The sequence below is a fragment of the Leuresthes tenuis genome, unplaced genomic scaffold, assembly GCF_036924035.1.
Source record: "Leuresthes tenuis unplaced genomic scaffold, fLeuTen1.0.hap1 SCAF_9, whole genome shotgun sequence".
NCBI classification, from domain to species: Eukaryota; Metazoa; Chordata; class Actinopteri; order Atheriniformes; family Atherinopsidae; genus Leuresthes; species Leuresthes tenuis.
Genome location: NW_027325363.1, coordinates 1,415,990 through 1,442,618, shown reverse-complemented (window position 1 = coordinate 1,442,618; position 26,629 = coordinate 1,415,990). Strand labels below are relative to the sequence as shown.

At 43.0% G+C, this 26,629-nt stretch overlaps 1 protein-coding gene across 1 annotated transcript; it reads right to left on the bottom strand.

The window, feature by feature from the left end:
- On the bottom strand, positions 1 to 26,629 carry LOC140313889 (alpha-2-macroglobulin-like). The gene is made up of 36 exons (XM_072391874.1): positions 26,518 to 26,629; positions 26,211 to 26,391; positions 25,959 to 26,115; positions 24,589 to 24,641; positions 24,039 to 24,059; positions 23,166 to 23,331; positions 22,988 to 23,072; positions 22,769 to 22,904; positions 22,174 to 22,291; positions 21,971 to 22,080; positions 19,402 to 19,569; positions 18,998 to 19,225; positions 17,446 to 17,509; positions 17,169 to 17,314; positions 16,770 to 16,919; positions 16,518 to 16,661; positions 16,328 to 16,409; positions 15,931 to 16,081; positions 14,634 to 14,859; positions 13,784 to 13,910; positions 13,559 to 13,680; positions 13,418 to 13,469; positions 12,287 to 12,370; positions 11,597 to 11,773; positions 10,806 to 10,881; positions 10,464 to 10,620; positions 10,097 to 10,171; positions 9,471 to 9,633; positions 9,208 to 9,395; positions 6,828 to 7,040; positions 6,382 to 6,500; positions 4,836 to 4,926; positions 4,687 to 4,755; positions 4,502 to 4,607; positions 1,424 to 1,462; positions 1 to 158 (listed from the first exon to the last, which is right to left on the bottom strand). The coding sequence occupies exons 1-36, from the start codon at positions 26,601 to 26,603 to the stop codon at positions 154 to 156; spliced, it is 4,335 nt and encodes a 1,444-aa protein (XP_072247975.1). The 5' UTR covers positions 26,604 to 26,629; the 3' UTR covers positions 1 to 153.

Here is a 26,629-nt window from a genome sequence, read left to right as displayed (position 1 = left end):
TTCTCGTCCATAACGCAGTAATTACAGGTTTCACAGCATAATATAAACCAAATTCACTGTGTCTTTGTGTGTGTTACACAACAAATAATGGGCAGAATAAAAGCACGTGAATATATGTCAGTGACCACCGTGGGACCGACCAGAGTTCACTCTTCAAGCTGCAAAAGAAGAAGAAAAGAACTCAGACACGTTACCATGGTGATGCTAACAGGCTAACATGCTAACATGCTGCAGCAGCGGACAGAGCGCTTAGTGCCTTCTTAAGATGCATTATCACAGGGATGTCAAACTCCGGTTTTAGACGTTTCCCTGCTCCAACACACCTGATTCAGATTAATTTAAACTCTTCAAAAGATTGTTAAATTCTGCATAAACCGGCTAATGAATCAGGTGTGTTGGAGCAGGGAAACAGCTAAAACCTGCAGGTTAGCGGCCCTCGAGGACCGGAGTTTGACATCCCTGCATTATCCACTCGAAGCTCGTACGTTTTAAGAAAAGAACTAAAAAGATCTAACAAACACACACGTTACCATGGTGATGCTAACATGCTAACATGCTAACATGCTAACATGCTGCAGCAGCGGACAGAGCGCTTAGTGCCTTCTTAAGATGCATTATCACAGGGATGTCAAACTCCGGTTTTAGACGTTTCCCTGCTCCAACACACCTGATTCAGGTTAATTTAAACTCTTCAAAAGATGGTTAAATTCTGCATAAACCGGCTAATGAGGCATTGATCTGAATCAGCTGTGTTGGAGCAGGGAAACGTCTAAAGCCTGCAGGTTAGCGGCCCTCGAGGACCGGAGTTTGACATCCCTGCATTATCCACTCGAAGCTCGTACGTTTTAAGAAAAGAACTAAAAAGATCTAACAAACACACACGTTACCATGGTGATGCTAACATGCTAACATGCTGCAGCAGCGGACAGAGCGCTTAGTGCCATCTTAAGATGCATTATCCACTCAAAGCTCGTACGTTTTAAGAAAAGAACTAAAAAGATCTAACAAACACACACGTTACCATGGTGATGCTAACATGCTAACATGCTGCAGCAGCGGACAGAGCGCTTAGTGCCACCTTAAGATGCATTATCCACTCAAAGCTCGTATGTTTTAAACATCCTTTTGGTTACAAAACAACTTTAAAGCAAAACCTAAGAGCTTTGGGGTCCAAACCGTTCTGAACATCCTTCAGTACCACAGAGCCAGTGAGGTCTGAAGAATCTTTAAATCAATAATGATGTTATAGCACCTTCTCAAATGATTCTGAACTGCCACGAAATGCATTACAACTCAAAAGAAGGACAGAAAACGTTACTTCTGTTGTAATATAATAAGAAACACGGCTGGAACCAGGACCAGGTTTGGCTGAAAAGGTTTCATAACATCAGTTTCTGCCAGAAAAGGTTTTACAGTTTGTTACCTGAAGCAGCCACGATGTATTCAGTGTCTGCTGCGTCACCTGAGAGAGAAAAAGGGACAAATAAATTAAACTTTATTTATAAAGAGCCAGATTACAACAAAGCAACAACAAGGCACTTAAGTAATAAAGTCCAATTCAAGCCAATTGGAATTCAATTCATTGTAATCATAATCCAATTCATTCATATGGAGCCAATTCAAAAATAATATCCGAGCTAAGGAAACCAACAGATTGGACCGAAACTTGTCTTCAGTCCAATCTCCCGTCCTGAGCCTGAGGGACTGTGGAAAGGAACGACTCCCTTTAACAGGAAGAAACCTCTGGCAGAACCAGAACCAGGAAGAAACCTCTGGCAGAACCAGGAAGAAACCTCTGGCAGAACCAGAACCAGGAAGAAACCTCTGGCAGAACCAGAACCAGGAAGAAACCTCTGGCAGAACCAGAACCAGGAAGAAACCTCTGGCAGAACCAGAAAGAAACCTCTGGCAGAACCAGAACCAGGAAGAAACCTCTGGCAGAACCAGAACCAGGAAGAAACCTCTGGCAGAACCAGGAAGAAACCTCTGGCAGAACCAGGAAGAAACCTCTGGCAGAACCAGGAAGAAACCTCTGGCAGAACCAGAACCAGGAAGAAACCTCTGGCAGAACCAGAACCAGGAAAAACCTCTGGCAGAACCAGGAAAAACCTCTGGCAGAACCAGAACCAGGAAGAAACCTCTGGCAGAACCAGACTCAGGAAGAAACCTCTGGCAGAACCAGACTCAGGAAGAAACCTCTGGCAGAACCAGGAAGAAACCTCTGGCAGAACCAGGAAGAAACCTCTGGCAGAACCAGAACCAGGAAGAAACCTCTGGCAGAACCAGAACCAGGAAGAAACCTCTGGCAGAACCAGAACCAGGAAGAAACCTCTGGCAGAACCAGAAAGAAACCTCTGGCAGAACCAGAACCAGGAAGAAACCTCTGGCAGAACCAGAACCAGGAAGAAACCTCTGGCAGAACCAGGAAGAAACCTCTGGCAGAACCAGGAAGAAACCTCTGGCAGAACCAGAACCAGGAAGAAACCTCTGGCAGAACCAGAACCAGGAAGAAACCTCTGGCAGAACCAGAACCAGGAAAAACCTCTGGCAGAACCAGGAAGAAACCTCTGGCAGAACCAGAACCAGGAAGAAACCTCTGGCAGAACCAGAACCAGGAAGAAACCTCTGGCAGAACCAGGAAGAAACCTCTGGCAGAACCAGGAAGAAACCTCTGGCAGAACCAGGAAGAAACCTCTGGCAGAACCAGAACCAGGAAGAAACCTCTGGCAGAACCAGAACCAGGAAAAACCTCTGGCAGAACCAGGAAAAACCTCTGGCAGAACCAGGAAAAACCTCTGGCAGAACCAGAACCAGGAAGAAACCTCTGGCAGAACCAGGAAGAAACCTCTGGCAGAACCAGAACCAGGAAGAAACCTCTGGCAGAACCAGAACCAGGAAGAAACCTCTGGCAGAACCAGAAAGAAACCTCTGGCAGAACCAGAACCAGGAAGAAACCTCTGGCAGAACCAGAACCAGGAAGAAACCTCTGGCAGAACCAGAACCAGGAAGAAACCTCTGGCAGAACCAGGAAGAAACCTCTGGCAGAACCAGGAAGAAACCTCTGGCAGAACCAGAACCAGGAAGAAACCTCTGGCAGAACCAGAACCAGGAAGAAACCTCTGGCAGAACCAGAACCAGGAAAAACCTCTGGCAGAACCAGGAAAAACCTCTGGCAGAACCAGAACCAGGAAGAAACCTCTGGCAGAACCAGAACCAGGAAGAAACCTCTGGCAGAACCAGACTCAGGAAGAAACCTCTGGCAGAACCAGACTCAGGAAGAAACCTCTGGCAGAACCAGACTCAGGAAGAAACCTCTGGCAGAACCAGGAAGAAACCTCTGGCAGAACCAGGAAGAAACCTCTGGCAGAACCAGAACCAGGAAGAAACCTCTGGCAGAACCAGAACCAGGAAGAAACCTCTGGCAGAACCAGAACCAGGAAGAAACCTCTGGCAGAACCAGAACCAGGAAGAAACCTCTGGCAGAACCAGAACCAGGAAGAAACCTCTGGCAGAACCAGAACCAGGAAGAAACCTCTGGCAGAACCAGAACCAGGAAAAACCTCTGGCAGAACCAGGAAAAACCTCTGGCAGAACCAGAACCAGGAAGAAACCTCTGGCAGAACCAGAACCAGGAAGAAACCTCTGGCAGAACCAGGAAGAAACCTCTGGCAGAACCAGGAAGAAACCTCTGGCAGAACCAGGAAGAAACCTCTGGCAGAACCAGAACCAGGAAGAAACCTCTGGCAGAACCAGAACCAGGAAGAAACCTCTGGCAGAACCAGAACCAGGAAAAACCTCTGGCAGAACCAGGAAAAACCTCTGGCAGAACCAGAACCAGGAAGAAACCTCTGGCAGAACCAGAACCAGGAAGAAACCTCTGGCAGAACCAGACTCAGGAAGAAACCTCTGGCAGAACCAGACTCAGGAAGAAACCTCTGGCAGAACCAGGAAGAAACCTCTGGCAGAACCAGGAAGAAACCTCTGGCAGAACCAGGAAGAAACCTCTGGCAGAACCAGAACCAGGAAGAAACCTCTGGCAGAACCAGAACCAGGAAGAAACCTCTGGTAGAACCAGAACCAGGAAGAAACCTCTGGCAGAACCAGACTCAGGAAGAAACCTCTGGTAGAACCAGAACCAGGAAGGGTGTCCATCCGCCTGGACCAGCTGGGGTTTGAGAAGACAGAAAAGAGGGAAAAGAGGAGGAAAAACACCATAACACCATTCAAAGGATACCTGCTGGAACAGGGAAACACAAGTTAATAACCATAATAATGTCACAGGGACAGAAAATCATTTGAGAAATTAAACAGGGGGAAAAAGAGAGGAAAGAGAGGAAAGGTGTGACAGATGAGGTCCCCCAGCAGGCTGGGCCTATAGCAGCAGAACTATGGGATATAGCATAATAATAATACTAAAAAGCTTTGAAATGATGACCACAGTGTGAGTTTGTCAGTCAGCTCCTGCAGGAGGAACCTGGAAGAAGAGAAGAGTCGGACTTACTTGGCTGGTAGTAGTCGTAGAGCCGGACCACGGCTGGTTTGAGGTTCTGCACCGGCAGCTCCTGTATGAGCACCAAGCTGTGCTCGTAGATGGTATCCTTAAGAAACTGAACACAGCGGAAAACAGATCACACCTCTGGCCTAAACTCAAAGAGCATCACATAACATGCTCTGAAGCCTCCTCACCCCTTCAAAGTACACCAGAACATGGCCGTCCTTGTGCTCGACCCGATCCACCAGCAGACGTTCTTCCAGCTGTGAGAAGGTCACATTTGCAGCTTTGTTATCACTGTTGGGTGCAGAAACTTTAGGTGAAAGTCACTGTAAAATCTTACATTCTGCAGAGACTGAGGCTCTGGAACGAATCCGGAGAGCAGGGCGATATCCAGGATCAGCATGTTGGTCACCGCCTCTTTTCCACTGTATCTGGAATCGAACACCAACAATGTGCTGTTATAGATTTCTGTTTCAGCCGTCCCTCATATAAATGTGTATAAATATATGTATTTTCAACAGGATAATGAGAGGCAGTAGCTTTGATCAATAGAAACATCAATGAAGATCAATTATTTCAGTTAAAACAGAGTTTTTCTCAGTTCTCAGCAGCTTTAAAGGGAATCTCTGGTCTGAGCTCCTTTATTCATCATTTACAGAACTGCACAAAACTCTGATCCAGACCTCATTTCTTTACATTTCTTTATATTTCTGCATAAAAACAGGAAGCAGCTGCAGAGATTCACTGAAACATGATCAAACCTGAACATAAACCCAGAATCTGAGGCAGAAACAGAGTTTTTTATCAGTTCTCAGCAGCTTTAAAGTGAATCTCTGGTCTGAGCTCCTTTATTCTCCAACACAGCCTGAACCCTCTGAGACAAGCTTTCTGTCATTTCTTTAAGGAGTCTTCAGGAATAGTTCTCCAGGCTTCTTGAAGGACATCCCAAAGCTCTTCTTTGGATGTGGGCTGCCTTTTGTTCCGTTCTCTGTCAGATGATCCCACACTGCTTCAATAATGTTGAGGTCCGGGCTCTGGGGAGGATTCATCCCTCCATAAGACCTGTTGCCACTGATTTTCAGTCCACTTCTTGTGTCATTTGGCACAGCTCAGCCTTTTCTCCCTGTTTCCCTTCCTTAAGAACGGCTTCTTGACAGCCACCCTTCCATGGAGACCATTTCTGATGAGGCTTGGGCCAACAGTAGATGGATCAGCTGAAGGTCCAGATGCATCTCTCAGGTCCTGTCAGGTCACAGCTGGATTTTTTCCTCTTTCTTAAGGACATCACTTTCAGATCCTGTTCATCTGCTGGAGATAGTTTTTTAGGCCTGACACTTCTTCTTTTGTCCTCCACTTGTCCAGTTTCCTCAAATGTTTTAAGGACACACTGCACACCATGCTGAGATATGCCAAGTTTTCAGCTAATAGCTCTTTGGGAATCACCTTGTTGCTGCAGAAATCCTATTTTCTGTCTGTCAAACTGTGTTTTCTTTGCTGTTTTTCATAGATGCAGCTAAAGAAATGGGAACAAATGATGTGTCTTTGTGACAAAGTGCCTAAAGATCCAGTTTAAAATGGCTTCTTTGCTAAGTTGTCTGTTCTGTGTCGACACAACACTGGTTCATCCCTTGAGTTAGGAGCCTTTTTCCTGCCTGAATGGGTCAAAGGTCAGAGTTAAGTGGCTGAACAAAGAAAAAACACTGAAAATGCTCAGGAACAAGGACTGAAGATGATGGAAAAAGCAGAAAAAGTCATAAGAAAAACTCAAGAGAACTATTGATCAGGACCTCAAGAACGTCCGGCTGCTTGGAAGGAAGCTATCAGGAAATGAGGCCTGGATCAACAGCACATGCATAAACTTTATCCTTTTGATTTCGATTACTTACTGTGACTTGACCTTCAAAGTGACTTTGGGTCTTGGGCCGGAAGAGTCCAGCTCTGGTTCCACTTTCACTCTCAGATTGGTGCCATCGGTCACAGTTGGGATGTTGAAGTGATGCGAAATCTGGGAAACAGGTAACCGGGGATTTAAACTACCAGGGATTTAAACTACACTAACAGAAGAGTAGGTCCTTGGCCGATTATCAACTCCGACTGGACCCCGATCCTAAGAAACCCAAGGTCAAATTTCCATCCCAAGGTCAAATTTCCACCTGATCACTTCTTAAATGTACCCTTTATTGCTCTAAATGTCTTCTCAACCATACATTCATCTGCTGACAGTATGCAAAACAATGTTCAAAATGCATTTAATAACTGATTGAAATAGTCACACATCACTCTTTACTTTAAACTCAAGCAACCAGAGAGTTCCTGCGGTGCGTTCACTGACCTGCACTGAAGCACATGCAGTTCCTTTAACCTCCAGGCTGAACTTTCCTGACCCGGCCTGCAGCAGCGACTCCTGGTACAGAAGTTTGTTGGCCGGGTTTATGTCAAACGTCAGCTGGCCACTGGGAGACCGAACGGTTACCGTGCTTGAGCCTTCGCGGCTGAAGACGACACCGGAGTAGAGAGACAGAGCCTGAAGAGCCACCACCGTGTCCTGCAACACAATCATGAACCGAATGAACAAATTTAGCTAAACAGAAGGTCCAGTTAGAGTCATTTTACCCCATGGGTCCCAGTAATGAAACCCTGCATGTTTAGTTACAAATCTACAAGATTCTCTATGAATAAATCTGTAAAGTTTATCATTTCCAACAGCTTTATATCTGCAGCCCACAGAAACAAAGAGAAAGTGTTATCAGTCACCTTTAGACTCTAAAACCTAATAATCAGGTCAGAAATCTGGGGGTAATATTGAACTTTAACAGCTACATTAAATCAATAACATCAGCAGCTTTTTACCATCTAACAAAACATCAAAAGGAATCAAAGGAATAGTGTCTAAACCAGAGTTAGAAAGACTAATCCATGTGTTTTTCTCCAGCAGGTTAGACTACTGTAACAGCTGCTCTCTGGGCTCTAAATGGGCCGTAAGACAGCTGCAGAACATCCAGAACTGTGCTGCTCGAGTTCTGACCAGAACCAGGAAATACGCCCATATTAGTCCAGATCTCAGGTCTAGAACCAGGAAATACGACCATATTAGTCCAGAGCTCAGGTCTAGAACCAGGAAATACGACCATATTAGTCCAGAGCTCAGGTCTAGAACCAGGAAATACGACCATATTAGTCCAGATCTCAGGTCTAGAACCAGGAAATACGGCCATATTAGTCCAGATCTCAGGTCTAGAACCAGGAAATACGACCACATTAGTCCAGATCTCAGGTCTAGAACCAGGAAATACGACCATATTAGTCCAGATCTCAGGTCTAGAACCAGGAAATACGACCATATTAGTCCAGATCTCAGGTCTAGAACCAGGAAATACGCCCATATTAGTCCAGCGCTCAGGTCTAGAACCAGGAAATACGCCCATATTAGTCCAGCGCTCAGGTCTAGAACCAGGAAATACGACCATATTAGTCCAGATCTCAGGTCTAGAACCAGGAAATACGACCATATTAGTCCAGATCTCAGGTCTAGAACCAGGAAATACGACCATATTAGTCCAGCGCTCAGGTCTAGAACCAGGAAATACGCCCATATTAGTCCAGCGCTCAGGTCTAGAACCAGGAAATACGACCACATTAGTCCAGATCTCAGGTCTCTGCACTGGTTTCCTGTCGCTCAGAGAATAGACTTTAAAACAGTTCTGTTCGTGCACATCTCTGACATGTTAGAGCCATATGAACCAGCTGGGACTCTGAGGACCTCAGGGAGGGGTCTCCTGCTGGGGCCCAGAGTCAGGACTAAACAAGCTGAGGCTGCCTTTCAGCTTTATGCTCCTAAAATCTGAAACAGTCCTCCAGAAGATGTGAGACAGGCTTCAACCCCGTTTAAATCCAGGCTGAAAACAGTTTATTTAGCTGTGCATATGACAGCTGAAAGTATTTATCTGCCTCTTCCCTTTTAATTTAATTAATCAATGATTATTTTGCATGTTTTTGGAATTACTTCATTTTATGTGATTTTATGTAGCTGTAAAGCACTTTGAATGCTGCTCTACAAATAAAACTTTGCCTTACATGTACAAAACCTTTTTATGGAGATCTGTAATGACCACGATTCTTTACGGTTCCACAGCAAATATCACTTAAAAAAGCAATGGATGAATTTAACCTACATCATTCACTGTCTTCCTCTTTTTTTAGGGACACAAGTGAGCAAACAAGGTGGAGAGTGATTATTGAGAGTGGACACGTATCTTTGATGATGGGAAGTCTGTTCATATGCATCATATAAAGGAACCTGAATGTGACGAATCACCCCCTGAACAGCCACTGACAGCTGGCTGTGGAATATTTAGCAGGACTGGACTTGTTGCACAGGGGGCATCCTATCAGGGCACCATGCTGGAATACGTCAATGTGCAAAAAAAACAACCTTTAATTCATTTTTTCTTAAGCAAGAGATATAAAAGCCTTCTGTATTAGCTGAAAAGTTGTCTGGAGAAGCAGTCTGCTCGCCGAGGTGCTTGGATTCATACACCTGTCGCCATGGAAGTGATCGGAACACCTGAATTTAATTATCTGAATGGGCGAGTGAATACTTTTGGCAATATAGTGCATATGTCAATGTGCAAAAAACCCTTAAAATTCCTTTTTTCTTAAGCAAGAGATATAAAAGCCCTGAAAAGTCCATTCTTACTAAAATAAGACAATACCTGAGTGGAGGAAAAGCCTCCGTAATAGTTCTGCTGCTTTGTCAGCCACCGAACAATGCTTGAGGCGTAGCCCAGGTCTTCAGCAGTGTGGGGGATGCTGAGTTTGGCCATCAGCACATAGGAGCTGATCTCCACTGACAGAGAGGCTGAAGTTTCTGTTGCTGTCTGAGACCAGTGGAGGACGCCCCCTAAAAAACAGCCAGGCACAGAGTTAGATTCACTGGAATGAAACCTTAATGATTGCCATCAGGACGGTGACTCACCTCCTTTTGTTGCAGCTGAGTCAAGTCGCTGCAGAAGGTGAGCACGAGTCTCCATGTCTCCTGCCAGTGTGAATACATATGCCAGCAAAGCTGTGGTGTAGGTGTTGGTGAGGTCACTGATGGAGTCTTTGAGGCATGAAAGGCTCTTCTCCACCACAGGATTCTTTAACAGATAAAACGACAACAGAAAGTATTTATTTATATTATTTGTTTATTTAAACATTTCATTATTTATTGGCTGAGCTGGACTGGCTGGTGTTCATTATCAAAGAAAGTATAACAAATTTAAAAAGTCATTTCTTTTGTATTACTGACAAGCATGATAACAGAATACCCAGAACTGAACCGAGTGTCGGGCTAGCAAAGCACTGTTAGCTCACTGATCGCTGCACTTTGATCGCCGCCCACTGCACTTTGATCGCTGCCCACTGCACATTGATCACTGCCCGCTGCACTTTGATCACTGCACTTTGATCGCTGCCCACTGCCCTTTGATCGCTGCACTTTGATCGCTGCCCACTGATCACCGATGTGAGAGACATTTCATTAAAGTGACGTTCAGTTGAATCAGACATGTTTGAGAAATGTATCACATCAGCCAAAACATTGATGGAAGTTTTACTTACATCTGTGGACCTGTTCATCTCCAGGAAGGCAGCAGTGACGTAAGCGCTGAGTGTTACTTCATCAGAAACGCCGCCCTGCAGGGACAAAGCATCACTTCATCATCACCGTTTCTCCACAGTTCGGGGGGCTGTGACCATAACCTTCTGTGAGCACTGCTTACACAGACAATGCAGCATGGTGATATCGTCCAGTTTTGATCAGTTAAAACCTGCTTAATTAACTCGAGAGGGAATCGTTGCTTATTATTTCTTGCATGTTGCAGAAGTAACGCAGGCTGACATTTTCTGCTGTTGGTCTCACGAAAGGAGGCAGACTCACAGAACATAATACATCTCGGTCTTTTCTAAACTCAGATCGTCAGCTTACCTTCATTCTGTTATTGAAGAGTTTTCCTGACTGTTCGAAACAGCCATTCTTTCTTTGTTTTTGTTCCAGCCAAGTCCTGGACTGCTGGATGATTGTTGGGTCGATGAAAACGAACGACTGAGCTTTAAAGAAAGATCTCAGTACAAAGGCAGTCAACCTGAGAAGAACCAAGCAAAGTTAACCTTTACTGACTGAATTTGATGAAACATATGCTGCTAATTCAAGCATTTCCTTTGAGGCAAACATCTGGATCCTCAGTTTAAATGTGCTGTTTCTGAGGTAAACAATCCCAACTGATAAAACTGATGAATTCACGCTATGTACGACCTGTCCAACACTCACCAGGTGTTCCCCGGTCCTGATCCAAATGTGCTATAGGCCCCATCTATATCTTTGTAGTTCAGCTGTCTCTGGTAACCTGTACACAGAAACATCAGAGAGCATAATGTGATGCAGACAGCTGGTAGGAAGCGGATCTTCTTCATATAAAAGGGATGAAATGCAACATGTGATCCCATCTGGGTGCTCCTCACCTGCAGCCCAGTCACCACATTAAGATTATGACACAGCAGAAAGGTTTTATCTGCCAAATTACTTAGGTTCAGGGTTTATTTTATGGCAAACCGTGATTATTCCCTAACCAAGAGCTTTGGGTGCCAAAACTTATACTTTTAATGGACTGAAAGAAGACGCCAGAGGGTGTATAACCAAGTGTGATGTCACACTGCAGTCCAACCAGCTTTCAACCTCCTTCAGCAGCCTTACTTGCTGACTGATCTCGGACGAGAAGGTTTACTGAGAATCATATCTGTGTTGGAGAAATATTGTGTCATATCTGCGTTTTTGTGCTAGACTTTGTTGACTTTTTCTTGGTTTGTGCACCCTTGATGTCTTTTTCTCTGCCCACACACCTGATGCTAGCTGCTAATCGCACATTGTTGCTCATTTTATCCCTCAGTACTCAGACCATGGAGTTTGTTTTCCAGATCCTCATCTTTGTGTCCTTGTGTGTGCTCCTCATCCTGAGTTCAGTTTTCCACCTGCCCCGCTCCACTAAATAAACTGTAAATAAACTGTATTTTGAGTGATTTGTTTGACTTTCTAGTTGCATTATAAGATTACGGGAGACTTGCCACTAGTTAGGAAGTTGAAAGCCTTCTCCTTGATTTCAGGGGTCAGCTGCTGAGTGTTTTGCAGATAATGGAGGATGTAGATGTTGGGGGCCAGCAGAGCCATGTTCTGCTCCCCACATCCATAAGGCATCTGCAGCAGTCCATCCAGATTCTGCAGGGCCCGGCCGAGGATATCACCTGCACATAAACACAGCCTCACCAAACTGAATTTCCATTTTAAACACACTGATAGATTCATGTTTAATAGGTTTAGGAAATGCTTATGTTATAGCACAGCAAAGTTTGTACGCCAAGTTCTACTGGACCTCAAGTCAAGTGCTATAATGCAAATAGGATCAAAACATCCCTGAGTTTAACTACATTTTATAGCTTCTGTTCTATTATTGTCCCCATTATTCCCAGCCAGTCGAGGCAGATGGCCGCTTGGCAACTTCTTTTCAACTGGCTCTGTATGAATTTAATCAGTTAAACTTAATCAGATGGATCTGATTAGATTAAGATTGTATTACGATCACTTGGCTTGAATTAGACTCCATCTTTGAAGTGGCTTGTGCCGATTTTTGTTGGGATTTGGTGCTGCATAAATAAAACTGACTTGATTTGAAGTCTTGAGGAAGCAGGAGCCTGTTTGACTTGCCAGAATTTGATTTGCTAAACTAAAACATGGCTTAAATGACTTCAATCGTTTACCCAGGACTGATACTGTTGCACGGGCAGATCCCTCAATCAGGTTGGCAGGCAGCTGTATCTCCGTTTCCTCTGTCAGAGCGTTTCCTGTGTACAGGCAGAAACAATCATCTTAAAGAGATAAACTAGCGAAAATAAAGATCTCACATAGGCTGTCAGTGGATGGTGGACCGACCACGGCCATACTGGAAGTTTGAGGTAGTAAAAAGAAGTTTTCTATACATTTTCTATTCTGTTGGAGCCCATCCCAGCTGCCACTGGGCAAGGCTGTACAACAGAGTCCCTCCGGTCGTCACAGGATTGTCGTCTAGCGGTACCAACACCACGCTGAAGACAATCCAAACTCTGGTGGAATGACCTACCGAGCCCTACCAGAACAGGGTCCCAGGGTCCCAGACTATCTTCAAGAAACTCTGGAAGCCCCAGCTCCCCAGAGAGCATCTCCTACCCTGTACTTCCCTCTATGTCTGCTCTCTCTGTCCCTTTAACCTCTGACAGAGCCTGACTGGTGGTTTCCTTCTATGTAGCTTTTTGTTAGCTTTGATATTAGCTTTGATGCTATAAACATAACACACACACAGACAAAAAGTCACGACAAAAAGACCAGAAATGACTTTATGGAGACATTGATATTCACTCATATTATGTTCATGTTTATGCATCCAGCTCCCCAGAGAGCATCTCCAGCCCTGTACCTCCCTCTATGTCTGCTCTCTCTGTCCCTTTCACCTCTGACAAAAGTCAAAGTTTGTTAGCTTTGATGCTATATCCATTGATGCTATAAACATAAAACACACCTCGGGTCAATTCAGAGTCACCAGTTAACCTAACATGTTTATGTTTAAGCATTTAGCAGACGCTTTTATCCAAAGCAACTCCCAGGTAGGGTAACGGGGTCTTGCCTAAGGACCCCTACTGGAGGTAATACCTTTAATGCAGAGGATTTGAACCCAGATCTCCCACCAAAAAGGCGGCATTGATACCACTACACTACCCAGTCCCTGACATGCATGTCTTTGGACTGTGGGAGGAAGCCGGAGTACCGGAGGGAACTGATGTCTGATGGCATTTAAAAGAGGGTGAGACAGTTTCTTTAAACATGCAATGCTTCTACCATTCGACAGACAGACTGACCTTTTGGGCAGAGGAGCCAGTTGTGCGTCTTTGTGACCTCGGTTCCCTCGGCCTGAGGAAGAAATGCCCGTTTACAGCCAGTTGCAGTGCGAGTCTTCATTCTACTACCACCTTTCTCTCATCTCATTTCATGGCACCAACCTTTACTCTGAGAGATCGCGTCACCACGTCGATACGACCTCTTTCTGGAACGCTCGCAATCTCATTGTCACAGGAAGCGTGGGACATCACGGCCTCCGCAGTCACAGTCACGTTCACAACACCTATAAAAGGTCAGAGGTCAGCTTTTCAGCGTCTGTACATTCCTGCTGCGGGGAACAGACCGCAGTTCCTCCACCAGTGTGGAGGTGGAAAGGCTGGCCTCACCTAAAGCTGTGGGAGTCATGGTCCAGCTGAGGGTCTTACGCTCGCCGCCACACAGACAGGAAGTGTACTGGTCACCAGAGAGGGGGGTGAGGGTGTAATCTGGGGAGCGGGCATCAGTCACTTTGATCTGGGTGGAATAAATTAAAGGTTACGTGTCCACAAAGACATGAATTATTCAATTAGTCACTTTTGAAAGGAGCATTTGTTGTAATTTTGACTAACTTTGTTCAATCAACTCCAGATTTCAGTAATTAATTCTAACATGAACGGGATCATCTCATCGGTAGCAACAAGACTTTCTTCTTCTGTAAAGTCGCAGTTTTATAGTTCAATTCAATTAAATTTTATTTATAAAGCGTCAAATTACAACAATTGTCATCTCAAGGCACTTACATAATATAGTCCAATTCAAGCCAATTGGAATTCAATTCATTGTAATCATAATCCAATTAATTCATATGGAGCCAATTCAAAAAGTAATATCCTACCTAAGGAAACCAACAGATTGCACCGAAACTTGGTGAATGTTGCTGCATTTCTGAGGAAAGTGATCATCTCTATTCACTGAAAACTCATCTGTCAGTGTGCATGAATGCAGATGAAACACCTCATGAAATCATGACACTTCTTTCCCGACACAGTCGCCTGGATTGATGCCACATTTCGACTACAGCTGATCACTTAATGCCAGCCAGTTTCTTTCCACTTTTCCATTATATTCAAGGTGTCAGTCAGCATGAATATGTGGGTTCTGTTTATAAGAAGCTACTGTTTTACCCCCGTCCATCACAGCTATCCCACCCAGTAAAAGCAACTCCTGCTAAACGTCATCATGCGAATAATCTATTACCATGATGCAGCTGGTGAGGTAGTTGAAGACGGTTGCCTTCAGTTCGAAGACCTCCCCCCGGATGATGGAGTAGGGCAGAGTGAGCTCAAGGAAGAAGGGCTGGAAGACGGTGAGCTTTGCACGAGGAGCCAAACCAAAACCTTGAGGGGACAAACAGAAGGTCTCCGTCTCCCAGGTGGTGATGGTGTCGGGGACAGTGAGGGAGACGTCCTTTGTTCCAGAATCTCTGGAACAACAGATGAACATGAACACATTCTGTCAGATGGGAAAACATATTCACAGTATGTATGAAAGGTACATGACTGGGTGCTACAACGTGGTCAAAGCTAACGTCAAAGCTAACAATGAGCTATTTGTATGCAATTTGATTTGCAGATATTTCAATTCTGACAGATGTTTCTATGTTTCCATAATTGGACCTTTGCCTAAACCATAAACTGTGTTTGGTACTAGATGATGAACACGTGTTCATGTTTCTGCATTTAGCAGAAGCTTTTATCCAGAACGACTTACAAATGAGGATATAACATCACTGGGTGCTACAACGTGGTCAAAGCTAACAATGAGCTATTTGTATGCAATTTTGCATTTCTATTTGCAAATATTTCAATTCTGACAGATGTTTCTATGTTTTGAAAACTGGACTTTTGCCTTTTTTGCTCATAAATGTTTGGTACTAGATGATGAACACCTGTTCATGTTTCTAAATTTAGCAGAAGCTTTTAGGATATAACATCACAGCTAACGTCAAAGCTAACAATGAGCTATTCTTATGCAGTTTGATTTGCAAATATTCCAATCCTGACAGATGTTTCTATGTTTTGAAAACTGGACTTTTGCCTTTTTTGCTCATAAATGTTTGGTAGTAGATGATGAACACCTGTTCATGTTTCTAAATTTAGCAGAAGCTTTTAGGATATAACATCACAGCTAACGTCAAAGCTAACAACGAGCTACGTAGAAGGAAGCCACCAGTCAGGCTCTGTCAGAGGGAAGTACAGGGCAGGAGATGCTCTCTGAGGAGCTGGGGCTTTCTTGAAGATAGACAGGGACTGCAGGAAAAGAGTCTGGATTGTGTTGAGCGTGTTGTAGGCACTGCTCCACGACAATCCTGTGACGACCGGAGTCGCGATGTAAGCCTTTCCATTTGGATGAGAACAAAACTGAGACCCTACACTTGATTTGCATCATTACACAGCTAACTGCAATATGTTTGCATGTTTTAAAGTAGCTCAAAATATGAATAACAGCATCTGCATGCACTCATGGCCATCAAATCCTTTTGTTATAGTCTCACCCAACTTCCACAAGGTCCCATATCCATGTCTCAGGGAAGAAACTGCGGACTGTCTTTTTTGGTCCAAGACTGGCGCCGCCAGGAGCGGCACCAAGTGGAATATGTGACATAGATATGCCGTACCTTGGGGCATCATACATTCTACCACTGCCTGAAAGGAATCAGAGGACATTTAAATGAGATTATGACTTAGAAAACTTTAATGTCCCCGAGAGGCAATTTGTTTTACAGTACAATCATTGACATATAACCCATAAACAGACATTGAACCAGACATTTACAGCACTATATGTCCAACACATAAACACAACATACATATATATAAACATACATATAAACAAGCACTGAGACACATAATTATTCTAATTTTGACAAATATCCGACATATTACACTTACCTCGATAGTATTCTATTCCTTTCAGTCTGAGACAATCCGGCTGTCGTGTAACCAGGTTTGTTGCCATCTTCAGTCCCACATTCTGCACAATCCAACAGCCCAACATCCATCACACATTTCACATCAGGTACAGCAATAAAGATGACGTTTCAGAACATCTTTACACACACATTCAATGTGGAAAACATACACTGAAAGTCTTATGGGCATCGTCTCTCTCTTCTCCAGGATATGGCATGATGTATCTCTTTGGTCTCACAAGCAAACATTCTGTGGGATCTTCAACCTGATACGGGGTGAATGACACCGACCTGACAGGCAGCAAGTCAAATATCTGCAAAGCAAAAGGAGCGTTCAGAGCAAAAACCGCTGGACAAAGACCTCTGAACACGGCCGATCCGTCCTGAGGACACAGGAAGTGAATGCAGTGGACAGCAAGTACCTTCTCTGCATCCAGAGTCTTTCCCGGCTCCTTGATCAGGACGCTCTGATCGATGGCGCTCACGCCACACAGAGAGTCCGGCTGGGCGCCAAGCTGCAGCTTGGCCTTCTCTCCTGGGACGGCGGAGGGCGGCGAAAACTCCAGCGACACCTGACATTCATCACAGGAGGCCAGATACACATGTGTACCCGTTAGAACTGGGAATTTACATTTGTGAGGTCACAAATTTGAGCCCTTGTGTCCATGACAACACGGAAACCATGACACGGCCTTAACTTGCCTTTGGGGTTAAGTTATTGTCATTAGTCACTTGTAGGATCCCATTTTATTTTGCACCTGCTTGGAGATCAATACTTCTGAATATCAGCCCAGATGTGCAGCTGTTCTTCTCCCACTGACCTTATTGTTGAAGCATTTCTCTGTTGAGAAGTCAGCACTGTGAGCAATCACATCCTTGCTGGGAAGGACAGCGTAAGCCACAACCTGGACAACCGGCGCCATGTCTGGAGACACTTTCAGCTTGAATGACACCTGGCCCTCATTCACTGAAAGAGCAAACCCAGTATTACAGATATTATTCAACCTCAACAACGCCTCGCTCCGTCTGAACGGCTCAAACAGACCTTAAGCTTGAGAAGTGTTGCAGCGTGATTCCTTAAAGTCATAACTGACACACCTGAATTATCTTGAGCTTGAACCTTTTTTTGGCCTTGCATGGTGATGGCTCCTCTGGATAAGACCTGGGGAAGAAAAGACCCAAAGAATGTCAAGGCATGCCGGACAAATCTGTCACAAACATCTTGTAATTGTGGCAGGAGTCTGAGAAACGTGACATTCAGGTGACAGAACACCCAAACAAAACCAGGCTGATATCACATACGCAGCACAGAGGAGTGTTTTATATACAGCAGCTTCACGAGAAGCCAATTAAACCACTTAGGAAGTGGTTTTATCCAAAGCGACTGGCACTGGTAGGACCCCCACTGGAGGGGATTTGAACCCACATGAAAGGTGGCAATCCCACCGTAGCCAAGTGTGAACAGCCCCTCTACTCCCTAAACTGAAGAAGCCCTTCGGATGAGAGTCAAGAAGTTCAGTTGCCTTATACGAGCTCTTAGGAAATAGCAGCGTGATGTCCTCAAGTCCTTAAGATGGATAGTGTAGTGGTATGATTGCCACCTTCCATGTGGGAGACCTGAGTTCAAATCCCCTCCATGAAAGGTATTACCTCCAGTAGGGGTCCTTAGGCAAGACCCCCTTACCCTACATGCCTACCTGTAAGTCGCTTTGGATAAAACCATCTGCTAAATACATAAAAACATAAACATTAAGCGGAGAATGATGTCATTATGATGTCATGCTCTTTCTGTTGCACACATGTTCTTGTTGTGGCAGTGAGTTGAGCCACATGTTATTCAGCATGATGTCTGATGTGTTCCACCCTCGGCTATAGATGTGTAGATTAATTTGACTGAAAACACACATGCGCATTATGAACATGCACATTATTTCTGTCCCACAGGCTTTCTCAGGGACACACAACCTTAACCCTAACCATAAGTCCTTCCCCTGGCTCCACCACGGGAAAATTCATTTTCATAATTTTCATTATTTTCCCAAAAATGAACTTTTTTGCCCTAAATTTGACCACCTGCTCGCCATCTTATGCCCTCCCCTTCCATTTACCCTAACCCTAAGGTCACAGGACCATAGCCCTAACACCCAAGTCTCCCAGGACCATTTCTTTTGCACTTCCTACCTCATTTCTGTCCATCCTCTCTCTCCTTCTCCAACCCCCCCACTTCCTCCACATACACAAACCAAGGGTCTCGAGCCCACTGCATACAGCCCACACTCAAACACCTGCACCACTCACCTCAAAGGAAATTTAATAACCCATCCTTCTCTCCCTCTTTTCCCCCCTCCTCCTCCTAGCAGCACATAACATACACCATAAGGACCCTGAGTCTATTACACCCACATTGCTACAAAACTCAAATTGCACGGAGTTTCCCACGGCCTCCTGACTTACTCCAAGACCATGTCACAACACGCAGCAGTTCCCAGACAGTTTACCCCTTTGGTCTCTATACCAAACTCCATGGTAACCAGCTGGTTGCGTAGGAGTAAAAACTCTCAAACCGAATCCTAACAGCAGGCGAGCAATGGGTCGACACTAGTTCAGGCTAATTTAAAACATCTTTGCACTACTTAGGACTTCTACTTACCAGATACATCACATCCACGGAGCCCGTGGCTTCTTTCACGATAGTGTACTGGATGGAGATGTCCTCCTCTTGGTCACAGGGAAAGGGGTTATTCTTGCTCTCCACTTTCAGAGAGCTGGCTGTTTTAGTGTCAGGAGAAGGCGGCTCGGACACAGACACTGTGTGTTGACCCTCATCATAAACAGCAGTTCTGTATTCATGGTACCCCATATTTGGTGCACTGGATACCTATTTAAATAGGAAAAAAAAATATTTAAATTAGCTCATGTTGGTTGATGTAAAGACAAGCTTTGGGACATGAGCTCAGTTTTCATTTGGCTGGTAACTCAGATTCATGTTAGCGCAGTTAAGCGATGGTCAGAGGCCCACTAAACACTGTAGTTTTGGAGCTATTTTTGACTTACATGAAGTTGGATATTCCCATGATGTGTCTCCGTGCTAAATGAGAAGGAGGCAACACCGTTGCTGTCAGTTGTGAGATTCTGTAACCTGCGTGCTGACCATCTGTCACCCTCAAACAGGTACAGCAACATGTCAGGAATGGGCGTATCATTGTAGAGAACAGCTTTAACCTGTTGAAAATACAAATATATAATCACTGAGAATACAGACGACTTGTGTCATGTCTTCAGGCTGTTATACACCAAAGCCAACACTGATGAGTGCCTACACCACCTGCATTTAGGCAAAAAAGAAACAAATAGATACAGAAATGAGGAAATACAATTCAAGGTAAAGACAAGAAACTTGTGCTGCAAAAAAAAATGGACCAGACTCAGTGAATAATCCCCTAAATTCAACAACTAACCTTCTAATACTGGCCCAGAACCTAATGTTTCTGTATTTATCAGACACTTTTATCCAAAGCGACTTACAAATAAAGATATAACAGCTATATAAAAAGCTAACAATAAGCTACATAGAAGGAACCCAGGAGTCCGACTCTGTCAGAGGGGACAGAGCAGAGATAGGGTGCAGGCATAGAAGGAAGAGCAGAAAGATAAAGTATAGAGATAGAGGGGGTAGGGAAGTACAAGGTAAGTGTTAGGATAGGAGATCCCTAATGATCCCTATAATCCCTATAGCCTATAGACCAGTGAGCAGCGCCGACCAACAGGTCATTTTTTGTTTGGAGTTTCGTCTAGTTGGGCCCACTGAGCTGAGTGGTGTCCTCCAGGAGGCTCCACATCAGTCATAACGGGGTGGGGATTCACACCCTGGTTCGGGTGGGGGGGTAATGAAAGTATAGATATAGTATAGGTGCCAGAGGTGGAGGCAGGACAAGACACAAGATTCTCACCTCAACAGTCCGAAATCACTAAAAATGCCAGCAAAAACAAGGCCATACAGGCCAACTCATCTAAAATGGCCGCCTGGTTCCAAAAGGCTCACATGGGCCACACCCTCCTCTTAAATACATCCTGGATTTCTTCCTTGCTTCTTCCAAGAGTCTGTTTACCCTAAAGTGCTCCCCCTGCTGGGCCCCCAGCTACTATTGCTTCTTCTAATCCAAATCCACTGACTGGACTTTACTGCCTCATCTGACACTTCCTTCACTATTTCCTCACACTCTGTCCACTTACACCCAACTCCCTCCACCATGAGACAACAGACTTTGCAACGGATCAAAGGGCTGTGTGTAAGTCCAAGACATGAGGAAGGAAGGGGTCGGGAGGCCATTAGTTATTCAGTACAGAAGGTGTCACACAGAGCTGGGTAAGTTTTTAGTTTATTCACTCCAAATGGACAAGCTATTGTGCAAAGCAAGGGCGTAACCATGGTTTACACATTGGGGGGGTCCAAGAAAAACAAAATTGTTAAGTGCATTATCTCCAATTCTTTATTTATATATGAAAAATTGGACATTTAGAACATAGTTTAGAGGACTACATTGACCATGTAAGTTCACATCTAAAGGAATAGTGTAATTTCTCCGAGACAGTGACTGCCCCCCCACTTTGTTTTGGTTAGTTGCTTACTGTTTACTGACCTTAAACACACCTACCAATTACAATTCTGCTCTTCCAGTAGTTCTGTAGCAAATAGGACAGCTTCCAATGGAAAACGACCAAATACCCAAAGCATGTTTATGGAAATATTTGAATAAGGACAACTAATGATGTAACAAATTACAGACTTTTCCTTTAACAAAAAATGTGCTGAGGACTTTTAAGTCCAGGTTAATTTCTATTGTGTCAATGTCTCAAAATGTGCTTTAACAATGAAAAGTCTAATAGTCTAATGTTATTTTTGTTTTTTTATTTTGAAAGGGGGCGGAAGTTTATTTTGTTGATTCTGTGTTGGATTTCCTGTTCTGGTACAATCTGCTCTGTTGAGCAGCGGCTCCGTCAAAAGTAGAAGTCCAACTTAAAGATAAGGAGAGCCGCTGCTGAGACGGCGGCGCAGCCGTTACGTTCCCATGGTAACACACGCAAGCGCGCCCGGTGGGTCACTCTCATTGAGCCGTTACGTTCCCATGGTAACCGCGGCGCAGCCGTTACGTTCCCATGGTAACACACGGAAATAAGTTGAAAATAAATAAGACATAACAAGAGACCGATCCCTTGACAGGGTTCATAAAAGGAGAACATGCATTTTACATATTTTCTTCTGTATATTGGGGGGGACAGGTTGGTATTTTCTCAATATTGGGGGGGGGGCACGACCCCCCAAAAGAATGCGTGGTTACGCCATAGGTGCAAAGTAACGCTTGAATGTGGATAAATGAGAAGAGCTTAGTTGTATAATTAGTTCTGCCCCAACAACCAGGCAGAGTGATATCTATCCCTGACTGACCTGACACCAGTCTCAGGTCGCCAACTTTCAATTCAGCACATTCAACTTGCTTGAATCCAACAGTGGCAATTACACCTCAAATCAATACATAAATGAATGAATAAATATCAATAAAACCCAATGTGAGATTGTCAGCTTAGAGTACAAAGGCCTACATAAATGGCTGAAGGCACTTACCTTTCCTTTAACATTTGATCCTGGCTCATAAAGCTTGTCAGTGTCAACAAAAGATAGTTTTCCAATAACGTAGGAGATGTCAGTTCTCTTCTCCTGTGAGTGTGAAACACCTGAAAATGAAAAATGTGACAGCCAGCTATTGTCAAACCATTTTGTTAAACTATTTCTTCTTCAAAGATTTAATATAGAATGATAAAACGTGCCTGTTCCCTCCTCTTCCACGGTGGCAGTGACATCCAGAACATCAGCCACAATCTTTTTATCAGCTCTGGTGAAAGCTGACATTTTGAAGTCAAAAGTGGCGCAGCCGCTCTTATCTGCCTAGAAAGCACAAAAAGGATGGAACAAAAGTGTCAGGAATGAGACTCAGTCAGGACCTACGGATATTATGACTGATGCCATTTCTCAGAGTCTCAGAGTCTCAGTCTAAGAGTCTCAGAGTCTCAGAGTCTAAGAGGCTCAGAGTCTCGGAGTCTCAGAGTCTAAGAGTCTCAGAGTCTCAGAGTCTAAGAGGCTCAGAGTCTCGGAGTCTCAGAGTCTAAGAGTCTCAGAGTCTCAGAGTCTCGGAGTGATAGCGTCTGTGTTTAAACATTTCAGGATCAAACTGCTGTATTATTAAAATAGATGCTTCCCCACACTTTAAGCCACTGGGGCCGTTAACTGCAAGTTTCCCTTTAACCTTGATGAGTTTAGAGCAGTATAGGAGCAGATTGCCCATGGTGTGAAAGGGCATATTGGTCTTCCTCTATATGCACATTGCTTCGTATAAAGATGATACAGTAAATATAAAACCTCTACCTGTTTTGTCTTTGTGTCGCATGGACTAGTTACGCCAAGCTCTTCAACATTTTGAATGTCACCATAATGATAACGCTGAAGGGGTCGGCACACCTTAACAGTAACACTTCCTGGCACTGGCTGTCCATAAGTGTACCTGATTAAATAAAAAAAACTCAATTAATTTGTCAAAGTAAACCTAGAAAAAGTAGATGATTTGTAAATGATTCCATTACTTACTTTGCACATACTTCAGCATCAAAATCCTCCTGTGCAATACTTACTTTTTCTGCTACTTTTATTTTTACCTCAAATTTAGGTAAAACTGGAGAGAAAAAGACAAAGAATATTCAGAAAATATTACCTTTTAAACTTGGCAACAAATGGATCTTCATGTGAAAGTACAACCTTAACTCACCATACTTCTCCACTTTAAAGTTATGATGTGATTTCTGTTTCCCCACAGACACAGTGATCAGGTATGATCCCTCTCTGGCCTCCGAGTTCAAAGAGTAAGAAAGCTGCAATATTCTGTTACTGGATGTTGTGTTTAGCCACTGTCCAATCCGGTTGCTGTATGGATCCTGCCCAGTAAGACAAATCAGAAGGAGTGTGCATGGATGTGTGTGAAGATGTTTCTTTAAATCCGGGCACATAAAACTGGGTAATATGAATAAACCGTGGCACATTAAGTGTTTGACTCTGAGTGTTTACTTCTGCTGTAAAGTTGGACATTCTTACTTTCAGGTTTATGCAGACTGACTCACTGGCCCCTCAAAGTTGAACCAGTTTCACTCACTTTGGATATATTTCTTCATTATTTAATATTCAAGTTTTCTGACAGTTATCCTTTATTAAAAATGGAGTAAATAATTTTCTTTATTTTTATTCCTGAATTACTTACAGGCACTTTGACTTGGTGTAGTTGGTGCAGAGTATTAAGCACAGCAATACAGATATATATCTATACAGATTATAGATAATATTGATATATATACAGAATCTCAAAAATAGGAAGCTGTAGTGCAAGCTGAATGCTATAAATGCAGATATACAACAGGATGATGTGGTCCCAAATAAATAGAGACTGTGAAGGTCAACACACCAAGGGTAGATTTGTGGAGAGATCAAATCTGAGTATCTGTCACTCACTGAGATCCTAATTTACCCACGTTTACAGCTTTTCCGGAGCTCACTCGGTGTTGTTTACTTCACAGAAAACTTAGAGTGTTGATGTGCAGAAGGTTAACATACCATACAAAAGACTGGCTGTGTTTCTGGATTTTCTTACCACAAGTTCGATGATATCATACTGTGGAAAAAAATTGTCAAAGTATAAGATGCTTTTCTTGCCATTTTTCTTTGCTTACAGGTGTTCAACAATCATACTGTAACATAAAAAACTGCTTTTTAAACAATAAGAAAGATTTTTCAAATCAGAAACTCATGCAATAATCTCTTGTTTTGTGTAGTTTTATGGTTTATATTAATGTTATATTAGTATAAGTTGTTTTTCAATGGAGAGACAATAGAATTATCACAAAAAAAGAAACTAAAGACAAATGTGGACAAAAGTCCACAGAATCAGGCAAAGAGGCCCTGGTTGTGCTATTGATCCCTCAGTAAAAGCTGACTGAGGACCAGGATTGGGAAACACTGGTTTAAATGACTGATGACAGATATCAGGGTCAAACCTTCATGTTCTATGTCCCAGTCATAATTTAAACCCATACATTTAAAGATTGTATTAAAATGTTTTAAAGATTGTATTAAAATGTAAAAATCCTCATCAGACATTAACCAATGCTTTTTGTCACTTTGTCTTCAGTTCAAATACTCACCATCTGGCTGGCAAGTCTCAGCTTGGAGTCCAGTGAGACTACCCTGAAATGCACTTAAAAGATATTCACACACGTTAGATCAAATGGATCACTTTTAACTGGAAGTTATTCACACACGTTAGATCAAATGGATCACTTTTAACTGGAAAATATTCAAACATTAGATAAAATGGATCACTTTTAACTGGAAGTTATTCACACATGTTAGATAAAATGGATCACTTTTAACTGGAAGTTATTCAAACATTAGATAAAATGGATCACTTTTAACTGGAAGTTATTAGCACACGTTAGATCAAATGGATCACTTTTAACTGGAAAATATTCAAACATTAGATAAAATGGATCACTTTTAACTGGAAGTTATTCACACACGTTAGATCAAATGGATCACTTTTAACTGGAAGTTATTCAAACATTAGATAAAATGGATCACTTTTAACTGGAAGTTATTCACACACGTTAGATCAAATGGATCACTTTTAACTGGAAGTTATTAGCACACGTTAGATCAAATGGATCACTTTTAACTGGAAGTTATTTACACATGTTAGATAAAATGGATCACTTTTAACTGGAAGTTATTCACACACGTGAGATAAAATTGATCACTTTTAACTGGAAGTTATTCACACATGTTAGATCAAATGGATCACTTTTAACTGGAAGTTATTCACACATGTTAGATCAAATGGATCACTTTTAACTGGAAGTTATTCAAACATTAGATAAAATGGATCACTTTTAACTGGAAGTTATTAGCACACGTTAGATCAAATGGATCACTTTTAACTGGAAGTTATTAGCACACGTTAGATCAAATGGATCACTTTTAACTGGAAGTTATTTACACATGTTAGATAAAATGGATCACTTTTAACTGGAAGTTATTCACACACGTGAGATAAAATTGATCACTTTTAACTGGAAGTTATTCACACATGTTAGATCAAATGGATCACTTTTAACTGGAAGTTATTCACACATGTTAGATCAAATGGATCACTTTTAACTGGAAGTTATTCAAACATTAGATAAAATGGATCAGTTTTAACTGGAAAATATTCAAACATTAGATAAAATGGATCACTTTTAACTGGAAAATATTCAAACATTAGATAAAATGGATCACTTTTAACTGGAAAATATTCAAACATTAGATAAAATTGATCACTTTTAACTGGAAAATATTCAAACATTAGATAAAATGGATCACTATACTGATACAGTAGATAACAGTGTATTATAAAAATGAAACATTCAAGATTTGTCCTTCTCTGCAACCACCCAAAGGGAATTCTGTCTGTACACAATCAACAAGATCAATCAACATGATCAACATGACTGATGGATCATGCGTTCACACTCACCTGTTTGCCCAGGAAGGTAGATTGGTTTATCTGTTTGGACAAACGTCGCTGCCTGATAGTCTTTGATCATGACTTTCCTGACTTCTTTAGAATAAAATATGTTTCCTTTCACCTCCACCTCGAACTCCTCCACCTTTTCATTTTTCACCGAAGGAGCCTATAACAGACAAATTATAACCGTTGAGTTGTGTATGAAAGTATTCTCCAGCTTAGATAAAATGAGCAAACAGATCACAGATTTTGGGAGATGACCTTGAACTGAAAACACTCATGAAACTCTGTGCTGGACGTCTTTTCAAGCAGAGTTCTGTTCCTCTTCGGAGACCTCAAAGTGACCCTCATGGCCAGAGGCTCGTTGGGCTCCAGGAGACTTGCACAGAATTTGGTCTCAGCTCCAGCTTCAAGAACTGCAGGTATGGCCACCAGATAATGTCTACACATGCAGCACATATTCAGACATACTGGAGTTATATTACTGGTTTTGATATGGAGAAAAACACAACCCAGTTTCACAAATACACAACAAACACAACGATTTCTTTAGACAGCTCTGACTTACGGCTCGGCCAGCAGTTGATCCACACACATCAAGTAGAGGAAGACATAGAGTGGCCATGTCAGCTTCTGAACCCCAGGATGAGCCATGACTGACTGTGATAATCCTCAGATTC

Bases quoted from the DNA above. Each gene is read 5' to 3' on its own strand.
- LOC140313889 (XM_072391874.1), bottom strand. From the start codon at position 26,603: ATGGCTCATCCTGGGGTTCAGAAGCTGACATGGCCACTCTATGTCTTC. The intron at 19,570-21,970 runs GTAAGTGCCTTC...TATTTTCAACAG, and splicing joins GATCAAATGTTAAAGGAAAG to GTTAAAGCTGTTCTCTACAA. The intron at 4,608-4,686 runs GTGAGGAGGCTT...CGCTGTGTTCAG, and splicing joins TTCTGGTGTACTTTGAAGGG to TTTCTTAAGGATACCATCTA.